This window comes from Pezoporus wallicus, unplaced genomic scaffold (genome assembly GCF_028554395.1).
Source record: "Pezoporus wallicus isolate ANWC-B61680 ecotype Strahan unplaced genomic scaffold, APGP_CSIRO_Pwel_v1 contig_8661, whole genome shotgun sequence".
Taxonomy (NCBI): domain Eukaryota; kingdom Metazoa; phylum Chordata; class Aves; order Psittaciformes; family Psittacidae; genus Pezoporus; species Pezoporus wallicus.
In genome coordinates, this window is record NW_026637461.1 from 7,981 (window position 1) to 20,421 (window position 12,441).

At 47.6% G+C, this 12,441-nt stretch overlaps 1 protein-coding gene across 1 annotated transcript; it reads right to left on the reverse strand.

Moving 5' to 3' along the window:
- Positions 1-9,786: 9,786 nt before the first annotated feature.
- LOC130597238 (olfactory receptor 1044-like) lies at positions 9,787-10,713 on the reverse strand. The gene has a single exon (XM_057405579.1). The coding sequence runs from the start codon at positions 10,711-10,713 to the stop codon at positions 9,787-9,789; it is 927 nt and encodes a 308-aa protein (XP_057261562.1).
- Positions 10,714-12,441: the final 1,728 nt, after the last annotated feature.

A 12,441-nucleotide genomic window follows, 5' to 3' on the forward strand; every position in this document is an offset into this window, starting at 1 on the left:
CAGAAGAAACCCGGGGGTTATGTCCCTAATGATGCACACAGCAAGAAGCGCACAGACCTTGTATTGCTTGTGCCTTCCTTTGTTACTTATCACAGTCCATGCAGGAGCATAAGCTCTCCTGATCTTGAAGTGCATCGTGAGGGACAGGAGATTGTAAGCAGCGAGGAGAAGCAGACAGGCCAACCCAATATGGGTGATAAGCAGCTTCTGGTTTATTTGTGACGCAGTTCACACATATATAGGAGTGGTATTCAGCCACTCCTTCTTGGCATAACAGTATTGGTTAGCCCCCACAGCTTCCTCCACATTCTCCTCCCAGGTCCGGTCTCCAGCCACCTGTGGGGGCCACCCCCTGCCTTGCTTGCACAGTCCTCCAGAACTCTATGGTTCTGCTCTTAGAGTCATTCTGCAGCAGGAGATGGCACTGTGCGGACAGACCTCCTCTCCTTCCCACCTCTCCCCATATGAAATATATATCTGCTATAAAATGGGATGTTAGCAGCAGTTGGGATTGTTGCACATCACCTTTGCACTGTGCTTTATCTAAATTAAACATTCATTACTCATGCCCAAAAAAGTAGCGCAGCGGGAGCTACATGTGTCAGAGAATCATGGACAGCTTTGGGCTCGAAAGTACAGTAAGATCATCCAGTCCCAACCCCCAGTGACGGGCAGGGACACCTTCCACTACAGCAGCTTGCTCCAAGCCCCTGTGTCCAACCCACCCTTGAACGCTGCCAGGAATGGAGCACTTACCACTGCTTTGGGCAACCAGAAGTCATGAAGTAACGTGTGCCTGTTCCTGAGCTGTCCCAGTTATTTCTTCACGATGATGCCCGCACCACAGACACACGATTCCATAGTCCTAGACTATTATCCCAATGAAATATATACATGAGCACAGGTAGAGCAGGTCAGATTAGATGAACTTATGTCAGGAAGCATAAAGGCAACTGGGACTGACTTCAGTTGCCTGAACATTAACACCATGGAGGGGCCCCTGGGTCTCCCTCTGAGCTTTCAGATGTTGCTCCAAAGCAGCCAAACCCTTCTGAAAGTGGCATGATGTACATGTCAAGTGCATGGCAATGTCCTGGGCCCTTCAGGACAGAGCAAATGGCACCACATATCTATATGAGGGCAACCAGACCTGACCTGGAGCATTTCACTGCATCTGTCTCCTTCCCTGCAACTTCACTGGTAGTTTCCACCACCACTTACAGGAAAACATGCAGAAAAAGGGGTTTCTTAGTTCTTAAATTATCTTTTCCTTTTCCTTTATACAGTTTTAGTCCAACTGAAAGGAAAACTAAAACAAAGCTTTCAAGACTGTTGGGAAGAGGGATTAGGAGATCTGGAGTAGTTTCATCTTCTTCAAATTTAGGTAAATAAAAGTTGAGTCATTAAATCAGAGTTTTGTGTCCCCACCTGTGCTCAGTGAAGGTGTGTTTCTGTACCTCCTTTTAGACTCATTAAATCAACCAGGTTGGAAAATTCCTTCAAGCTCACCCAGTCAAACCCTTACCCCAGCACTGCCAAGGCCACCACTGACCCATGGCACTGAGGGCCACATCTACACAGTGTGTGAAAACCTGTAGGGATGATGACTGCAGCCCTGTCCTAGGCAGCCTGTTCCAATGCCTGAGCACCCTTTGGGGCAGGAATTGTTCCTCAGCTCCATCTAAACCTGCCCTTGTGCAGCTTGAGGCCGTTTCCTCTTGTCCTGTCTTTTGGATTAAAACAAACTGAAAATAGGTTTGAGAGGGGCAGCTGATCCAGTTTGACCTCCAGGAGGCCTTCACATCCTGACTGGAATTCATTTAATCCGGAGAAAGCTATTCAGAGATGCACATACCGTGGAGAGAGGGTGCATGGTACAAATCCTTCTGATGTTCCGACCTGCTCTGGACCACATCCATCCTCACCAGCTGTCCTAGGAGGTAATAAAACATCCTCTTATTCCCATCCGTTCTAGAAGGGTCCTGACTATCTCGAAACTAGGCAAGGAATTTTTGATGTTGAGTCAGGTGACCCCATTCCCATGTTTATTCTCCAATCCCAAATTCATAATGGTAGGAAAATCACATTTATGAAAGCCAGGAAGACATGGAGGATGGATGTAGTGGACTACAACTTGCCTCAGTTTAACAGTTTAAGGACATTTTTAACAGGTAAAGAACTAAAGAGAGACACAAATAAATCCATCCCAAGACAACTAATAACAAGAAATTCAATGTATGAAGTGTCCTTGAGGAGGCTGAAAAGTGAAGAGAAATGCAATGAGCTTCCCCAGCTCCCTTTATTAGGGGTCAAAAGCAGGAAGGGACAAAGCACCCCATTAGCAAGAACCACATGATCTGCACATGTCATGAAGACAGGGATGTGTCTTTAAAGAGAGAGTAGGACCAAGCTTGCATGGGCACAGAAAGCCCTCCAGCAGGCCCAAAATCCAGGCTTTCACAATACAAGCACTCACAGCTATTTCCATCACAAGTGATGCTGCTCACTTTGCCAAAGCAAGAAGTGGTCCTTGGGGACCAAGCACCCTTCCAGGAGTCATCAGCTTTAACAAGACCTTCTGGGGTTTACCAAGGAAGTTTCCTCATCACCACAAAAGCTTCTCAGAAAACTTGGATGTGACTTCCCTCATTCTTCATAACAAGCCATCAGAGATTAATTAGCTGGGGATAACAAGAAAGAAACTTTCTTCTTTGTTAACAACAAAGTTCACTTCTACAGCTGCCTTGCTTGACAGAGATGGCTCATGTCCAAAGCCAGTGAGTTGGAGGGTCAGTGTGTTGGCATGTTTGTGTATTAAGGACAATTTCATGGGCCTGGATCATAGAATCCAGCCTGCTTTGTGTTGAAAGGGAGCTTAAAGCTCCTCCAGCTCCAACCCCTGCCACGGGCAGGGACACCTTCCACTGGAGCAGCTTGCTCCAAGCCCCTGTGTCCAACCTGGCCTTGAACACTGCCAGGGATGGGGCAGCCACAGCTTCTCTGGGCACCCTGTGCCAGCGCCTCAGCACCCTCACAGGGAAGAGCTTCTGCCTAAGAGCTCATCTCAGTCTCCCCTCTGGCAGGTTAAAGCCATTCCCCTTGGCCTGTTCCTGCAGGCACCTGTCCTAAGCCCCTCTCCATGTTTCCTGAAACCCCTTTAGGCACAGGTTTATGGGGAAAAGTTCCTTTCTTATGGCTCTAAAAAGAGCAAACCAACACTAGTATCTTCTAGGCAATAATTTCCTATCCATCCATGCAGAATAGAAACCCCTCATCAGGAAGTTACTATCTGCTATTAGCAACCTTTATAAAAGCAAACACACAGCCAGGACACTGCCAACATCCATTTTGCTTTCCTATTCTGTTCAGGAAGTGATTTATGCATGCTGAGCTTTGAGGCTCTACTGCATTAGACATTATTGACCAAGAGAAATGATTGAGGACAGGTTGGATGGTGATTGCAGCAACCTGCTCTACTGGAAGGTGTTTCTGCCTGTGGCAGGGGGCTGGAACTGGGTGAGCTTTAAGCTCCCTTCCAACCCAAACCATGCCATGGTTGTATGAAAAGCTGCTTGCACCTCCTCACTTTTGAATGGGGTTTCTGAAGGACCCCAACACATCAGCACAGTGAGCTGATGTTTCCCATTAGACTTAAACTGACTCTTCAGGCTATGGCCTTCTGTCTGCTCTGAACACAGTCCACATTGTAGCTGTGTCTGCCCATCACCCTTCACTGCAATTGGAGAGAACCATGCACTTTTTCCAGAAGAAATCCCTGATATGCATGTTTAAAATAGATCCAAGCTGAATCAAAGACCCCAGATGCATCCTTGTCTCCATAAGGGGAACCTTCTGTGACTAATTCAGATGTGGAAACCTACAATTAGATACTACTGCTCCTTTGACCAATGTGACTCAACCATCAAACCCTGGAATGAGAAATCATGAGTAAGCTGCAGCTGGGATGGAAAATAAGCTTGGCCTGGATGGACAGACATAAGGAAATGAAGAAGTGATAGGGTAGTTCCGGACAACACTGAGAGTCTTTGAGCCATGAAATAGGTTGGACATGTCTGGATACAACATATGGCCAGAAGCATGGAGCATCTGTGTCATCAGCACCAGATGGCATCCAAGGAAAATCCAACCCTGCTCAGACAGTGCCTTGAAAGGCCGTTCCCGAGCCAAGTTGGGTGACTGCTTATCACAGGGAATGAAGTTACACTCTGTTTCGTGGTCAGCATGGTGGCAGCTTTCCATGGTGCAGGCCAATCCAGGAAAGCAAGACACCCAGATACATCCTATGGAGGAAATAAGTACACTACCTATGAGGAAATAAGGAGATGGGCACATGAAGCTGAGAGCTGGTCTTCATAAGGTTCCCCACCACCATGCTGATGGAGATGAGTAAAACAGTCCCAAAGAGCAGCTTCTACACGTTGGGGAAGCCCAAGAGGACAAACGTGGTCACACTCAAGTGCTTTCCTCCAGCCACTCTCTTGGCAGCAGGAGACAAAGAAACATGGGAAGAGGTTGAATCACTTCTCCCAGCTCACAGGAACACACAGTGCATGAGGTTAATGCAGGATTTGGGGTTTCCTTTAGGACTGCACCCAATTCCTGGGAGAGAAAACCATGATGGTTGAAGGTCCTAAATAATATATTAAAAATAATACCTTGATAAAATAATAGGCAATAGTTCCTATATGGAAAAAAATAATCTTAAAGCTTAAATCCTAAAGCTGTGGCTGGCCTGTTATGGAAAGAATTGGTCCGGCAAAATATAAGCATCTTCTCATGAGCATCCAAATTCTTTTTAAGAAGGAGGCTTGTTTGGGATGATTTCTTTGCTGTCTGTGGGAGTTGTTCTTATTTAAGGACAAGTAAATACAATAATATCATGCCTTAATCTGCCACAAGAATTAGTGTTGCATTAAATAGATAAGAAATCAAATTGGAGTGATTTTCTGACTCTGTAGTGATGTTTGAGTCAATTAAAGTGAGACCAGAATCCCTGAATGCAATTCCATGTACTTGTAGCTTCAAGGGAAAAACCAACCCCTTCTCATCTGAATTATTCTTGCATATATTTCTTCCTCTGTTCTTACTTCTATTTAAAGAACATGTATGTATGTATAGATGTACACGAGATGACTGCTGTTCATGTTAACCTGAAATATGCAGACCTTAAAAAGATGAGATGACCTTCAAATAAGCATATTGCCTGATGAGAAATGAGCATTCCTCCTCCTTCCCCTCCCACTCCCCTCTTTCCATCAGCCCCTTTTCAAGCAAGATGACCATTTCTTCAGCACAATTCATCTTCTCCCTCCACCCTTCCCAAAGCAGCTTTTACTTCCCCATTCCCCAGCCTGTGCTCAGATGTTCATTGCACAAAGTCCCTTGACTCACCACCAATGCTCTTCTCAGGGTGCTGGTGGGTGCCTTTGCTGCAAGGACACATTGATGGCTCATTTCAACTCAGTGGACACCACAAGAGCCTTGTCCCTCTCTGATAAGGTGCCCCCCAGCCTGTCTTAGTGCTTAGAGCAAGTCCTCCTCATAGGCAGGACTCAGCATTTTCTCTTTTTGAAGTCTGTCTGATTCCACCTGCCCATTTTGGACCTAAAACTGGCCCACAGCTTCTCTGGGCACCCTGTGGCAGTGCCTCAGCACCCTCCCAGGGAAGAGCTTCTGCCTAAGAGCTCATCTCAAGCCACCAACATCTCTTTCCAAACCATCAACACTGGTAAAGGCAGACACAGAGATGAACTCACCAGTACTTGAAGAAAATCTCCTTGCTTCTTCCACCAGGACCTCAGAAGGGTTCCTCCAAGTAACAACAGTGTCTAAAAGAAGCCATTCTAATATCTCCCAATTCTTTTTCAAAAAGAAAATAAAGATAACATGGCCAACAGTTTTAAAGGGAGTAAAACCAAAGTGAATTTCACCTTTTCATTTCTACATAGAATCATAGAATCGTTAGGGTTGGAAAGGACCTTAAGATCATCTAGTTCCAACCCCCCTGCCGTGGGCAGGGACACCTTAACGCTAAATCATATCACCCAATGCCTCATCCAATCTGGCCTTGAACACTGCCAGGGATGGAGCATTCACAACCTCCCTGGGCAACCCATTCCAGTGCCTCACCACCCTCACAGGAAAGAATTTCCTTCTTATATCCAACCTAAACTTCCCCTGTTTAAGTTTTAACCCATTACCCCTTGTAATGAAGGGAATTAGCTCAGTTTCCAGCTACCCTGGAGAGAAAAGCTTGGTACTCCATGTTCCTGGTTCTTATACATCTAGATACCACACACAGGAGAGGAATCACATCCTCAGTGTAGAATCCACACATTCAAAACCCAAGCCTTGAAATCCTTTCCAATCAAAATGGAAAAAAACATGTTCCCCTTGTTTCATGACATTTTTACCTCACCAGCTAAGGGAGCCATACCAGACATCTCCAAAGAGGACAGCACTCACCCTCTTTTAGACATGACTTACATTAAAAACCAAACATGAGTGTCTCTCCTTACCTATTTATGAGCCAAGGTCCCATTACAGCTGATGAGACTGTCCAATGCAATCAGCAGAGCTCATTCAGATCTCTTCAGCTGGAGCAATGGAGGTGTCTGCCTTGCAGTGAGAGGCATGAACCCCACCAAATCTCCCTCAGCAATAAAGGGAGCTGATGGACCCAGTAAACACATAGAGGTGACATGGTGCATTCAAATGTAAGGAGATAAGTGCTTCCCTAAGGACATAGGAAATGATTCCTAAATCCAATCACTAAGTACCCAAAAAGGGGAGGTAGCTCCTACCCAGCATTTGCTCAGCTGCCTTTAAACCAGATTTAACTACAATGAAAGCAGCTCCACCTGAGAGTGGGGAGCTAAAGCCATTAGGAGCTCCTCAGCAGGAATGCCAGAAGCCAGGCACCTCATTGCCTGCTCATCATGACCCAGCAGGAAGATGCATTGCAATGCTGGCTGCTGCTTCTGCTTCCTAGAACCTCACCTGGTGTTTGCTCTGCTCTCCTGGTCAGATGATAACCCCATTGAAGGCAGTGGCAGCCCTTAGACACAGCAAACCACTGGTTTCCTTAAACACACACAACAAGGAGCAAAAAGCTTTGGGGTTTGATAGCAGCAGCTCCAATGTGAAGCCACAGTGAGCAGAGTGATAGGGTTGTAGCCACAGACTTGTGTTTTTAAGACACTAAGAGCTCATGTTCCTATTTAAACACTTGGTGATGGTGAAGGAGAGAGAAGCTGGACATAAAGTCATTGAATATTGTTGCAGAAGGCACTAGAGAGACCTTATTGTGGCCTTTGAATCCCTTAAGAGGGGCTACAAGAAATCTGGAGAGGGGCTTTGGACAAGGGCTTTTAGGGAGAGGCCAAGGGGAATGACTTGAACCTGCCTGAGGGGAGACTGAGATGAGCTCTTGGGCAGAAGTTCTTCCCTGGGAAGGTGCTGAGGCGCTGGCACAGGGTGCCCAGAGAAGCTGTGGCTGCCCCATCCCTGGCAGTGTTCAAGGCCAGGTTGGACACAGGGGCTTGGAGCAAGCTGCTCCAGTGGAAGGGGTCCCTGCCCGTGGCAGGGGTTGGAGCTGGAGGAGCTTTAAGGTCCCTTCCAACCCAAACCATTCCATGCTTCTATGATTTCAGGGACAGAGAAAGGATTGATGCAAGAATTAATGGTGTCCCATTCTTTTTGACTTGATGCCTCCTGCAAGTTCTCCATGTGCTTTATCTTGCAGATGAGGGTAAATCTGAGATTTCCTATTGTGAATTTGCAGCATGGGAAATTCCAGTTAGAAACAGAGGGAGTTAGAAAACCCCACTGTAAGAGCAGTCAAACCCTGAAATAGGGGCCAGGGAGGGTGTGAAACCTCTGCCCCTGCTTGTCCCCAAGGCTCAGCAGGAAAACAACCGTTGGCTGGGTTAAATAATAACCAGGGAATTATCAGGAAGCTCTGGGAACAAAGCAGGATTCAGCTGATTGACCCTGGGTGCCTGTGAGTTGTGTGTTGTTAAGAAATGAGAAAACCACTTAGATCCTGACTTAACTGAATCCAGCCATGGACCTTCTCCCTCCAGCCTAGGTTAATGTGGGTCCTTAGGATAGTCCTAAGGCTCAGCCATGGCTCCAGGTTTCACTACGGTCCTTGCAGAGGCTGCAGCTCCATGGGCTGAGGTAATGCACACAGTGATGTATTTTGGGGTGTTTTATGTATACTGTGTTTGCCCATCACCATTCAGCTCTATCTGAAGGAAAGCAACAGGAGAGACATCAGGGCAGGCAATGCCATCGCTCCAGGCTGCCAGGGGCTGCCACGTATCAGGTCTGAAGGCTGCTGAACAGCACCACAGCTCCTGTGCTCTGTTGTGATCAGGCTGCCATGGAGATCGTGGCTTCTGCTGATGGCGAGGAGAAGCAAGACACGACAACCCAATATGAGTGATAAGCAAGCTTCTACTTTATTTGTGTCGCACATCGCTTATATCCTCATAGTGTTAATTATGCCTACTAGTCACAACAGCATTGGTTAGTTCTAAACGGTTTCATTTACATTCTCCTCCCACATCCGGTTTCTGTTTTCAAGGATCTTCCTCATTACATCAGCTGCAATTCCGGTACTTTCCCCAGAGCTCAAGGACAGTGTGTCCTTCAGCTTAAGTCATGTACATGTGAGGCCTACACTTTGCTTTGCTTGCAGAAGACCTCCAAGGATTCATGGCCTTGCTCTCGGAGCCATTCTGCAACAGCTTCTATTGCTGCCAACAGGGGAATGGAAAGCAAAGGTGTGGAGCAGTGGATGGGGATTCCTTGATAGTTTCTGCCCTTTGGTGGGGATTCATCACTATCACGTCTTAAAACACTTTCAAAACGCGTTCAGTCATAACACAAGTACCATATTTCACTTAAATTCTTTGCTGTCTAAAATGAAATGAGGTGAATGGTGCTGGAAATCATTTTGTCCATCAAAACCTAATAATACTGACTGCATGGCATCACACTTATTTGCTATCATTTCTGTTTTTCTTGCTAAAGGTGTTTTTGTCCTTTTCTTAAGGCCCTTAATGATTTAACAACACCGTTATGAAATGAAGTTTGATCCAGTGGAACGGTAGAATTCACAGTTTATTCTCATTTGCCAAGCAAAAGGGAGAGCAAAAAAGAAAAGAGCTTTAAGTTCATGCACTCCAAGTGTTCCCTTGCCCTGTCGAGGCCACCCCTAACCCATGGCACTGAGGGCCTTGTCTATAGGGTTTGTGAGCACTTGCAGGGCCGGTGCCTGCAGCCCTGCCCTGGGCAGCCTGTTCCAATGCCTGAGCACCCTCTGGGGCAGGAATTGTTCCTCAGCTCCATCTAAACATGCCCTGGTGCAGCTTGAGGCCGTTTCCTCTTGTCCCATCCCTTGTTCCCTGGGAGCAGAGCCTAGCCCCCTCCTGGCTCCATCCTCCTTTCAGGCAGGTGTAGGCAGCGATCAGGTCCCCCCTTTTCCTGAGATGAAGAGGAGAGCATGCTTGTAGTTGTCTACCTGTGTCTTCGTTAGGTGAAATAAAGTACAAATTAACTAATTAGGTGAAATTAACTACTAAATAGAATTATCAAAGTTTAGAGAGTGAAATTATTTGTATTTTCAATCATATCAACCAGTGCATCACATAAGTCTGGGTGCAGAAGACCCCCAACATGTTGTCCATACTTAACCAATACCCGAGCATCTACCCCATATCTCCATTCTGTCTGGCCCTAAACTTGCACCACTCAAGATCATCTTATTTTTGTGTGCTTCCTCAAAGCCTCCTTCACCTCCTTATTCCTCAGGCTGTAGATCAAGGGGTTCAGCATGGGAGTCACCACGGTGTAGAGCACCACAGCCCATTTATCTGCTGCTCTTGAGCTGTCTGAGCTGGGGAATAAATACATAAAAAAGCATGCCCCATAGAAGATGCTGACAGTGGTGAGGTGGGAGGTGCAGGTGGAGAAGGCTTTGCGCTTGCCCTCGGCTGAATTGATGCTCAGGATGGTGGGGATGATGGCCACGTAGGAGAGCAGGATAACCAGGATGCTGGACACACCAAAGAGAGATGCTGCAGTGGTCAGGATGATGTGGCTGAGGGTGGTGTCAGAGGTGGAGAGTGAGATGAGAGGGGAAATGTCACAAAAGAAGAGGTCGATGGCGCTGGAGCTGCAGAAGGACAGGGTGGACATGCTGATGGTCTGTCCCACACCATTGGTCAGCCCCACGAGGTACGAGGCAGTCACCAGCTGGAAACAGCACTTTGGGGACATGACAAGGGGGTACAGCAGGGGATGGCAAATGGCCACGTAACGGTCATAGGCCATCGAAACCAGCAGGAAGCATTCAGTTATCCCAAAAAGCTGAAAGAGGAAGACCTGAGCCTCGCAGCCAGCATAAGCAATGCTCTTCTTCTCTGACATCAAGTCAACCAACATCTTGGGGGTGATGATGGTGGAAGAACAGAGGTCTACAAAGGCCAGATTGCCCAGGAAATAATACATGGGGGAGTGGAGGTTGGGGCTGGCCCTGATTAAGATGATGATGCCCAGGTTGCCCACAATGGTGACAACGTAGGTGAGCAGGAAGAGCAGGAACAAGTTCCCCTCAGTCACCGGGTCCTGTGTGAAGCCCGCCAGGCTGAACTCGGTTGCTTGGGTGCAATTGCTTTGTGCCATGGGTTGGATGGTGCTTTGTGTGTGAGCTCCTGGCTGGGGCTTTCTTCTCCAAGAGGCAGGGATGTCCCAGGTGGAAAAGCCTCTGTGTGGTGGGAGCTGCTCAGAGACAGTCCTGCAGGATGGAAAGGGAGAGTTCAGGCACAGCTCAATGAGGGACAGGTTGGTGAAAGTCATGTGCCAGCACAGGTAGAACAAAGGGGTGCTCAAGCAGTTGAACACCATGGCACAACGTGGTTTGTGCTCCTCTGGCTCACCTTGAGATGTTGAGCAATGACCACTTTGGAAATCAGTGGGGAGGTTCCACTCACCCGAGTAGATTTACCTTAATGCTGCACTTAATCCCCTTCGTTAGTGCTGAACCTGGGGCTTGGAGACCATCCGGCTCAACCTGGAACATAGAGAAGCGTGGTGCTTTCACAGTGCAGAGTTGATCCTTCATCCTGTCATGGGCATTTGCCAACCACCTGCTTCTTCCCTCTCTGCTTTGGTTTCTTCCTAACTAGAACGAATTCGTGACCTGTGGAAAGTGCAGGTTGGACAGGGCAACCTGCTCTAGTCGAAGGTGTCCCTTGCCATCACAGGGGGTTGGAACTGGGTGAGATTTAAGGTCTCTTCCAACACAAGCCATACTATGATCCTATGCAACCTTACAGAGTGGTTAGTATCGGTTTCCCCTCCCTCCTGACACACTTTGTCAGATCTAAAACCTTTTCATGGTTCTTTAACCTTTCCCTTAATTCTCCAACAGAAATGGGCAATCCCCAGAGCTCAGCAATCCCTACTTGCACACATGTTTTGGGGAAAAAAACTCAGCTTTTGGAGCTGCCTCATCTCAGCAATGGGGAGCACCCTGATCGTGCTGTACAGGAAAGCTTCTGGTGCTCATCCAGGAATCCTTTTGTGCTCAGAGGTGAGGAAGCCTCCTGAGGGTGTTCTCCACCAGGGTGATCTCCAAATCTGCCTTCTCAGCAGCAGCATGGGGAGCACACAGCACAAGCAGCTCCCTGGGAAGCCCAGAGCATCATCAAGAAACCCACAACCCTGCAGTAGGGCAGGAGATGAAGACAGGAGCTGCTGGCTGTTGGCAAGGGAGAACCACAGGAGAATGATGGGCTGAAAGATGCTGCCCCTCACTTACATCTCAGCTCTGTCTCTGCTGCCCTCCTGATGCTCCTGGAGACGGATGTGAAGATGAATGTGCCTGGAGCTGTGTAGGGAGCCTGGGAATGAGCCAGCATCAGCAAACCCCCTTCCTATTTCAAGTGATGTGGGGATGTGGGGACTGTGAATCTCTTTGTGCCCCAGGAGGTGACAAAGCCCAAAGCAGGTCATTATCTCTTCTCTGTGCTGCTTGGTTTGGAGAAGAAGTGTACCCAGAGGAGATGACATCAGCTTGAGCAAACAACAGGGCTTTGGGCTCCCTTACAGCAAACCACAGAACAAGCCCAGCTTTGACATCCACTTCTGGAGCATTTCTGAGCAGTTACAGCTTCACAATGGCCATGATTGACATTATCATGGCAGGGAGATGAGGGGAACCTCGCCAATGGGAGCTGGTACCAGGGTCCATCAGCAATCCCAGCACCACAGACAATGAACCAGGTTTCCACCCATTTTCAATTCCTTGTACTCAAACCGTAGCTCACAATTTTGGCTGCAAAGGAGCGAACAGAAGATCGTGGTGACCTTGCTAACGACGAGGTAAATGCTATCCTCTACTTCTTGTCC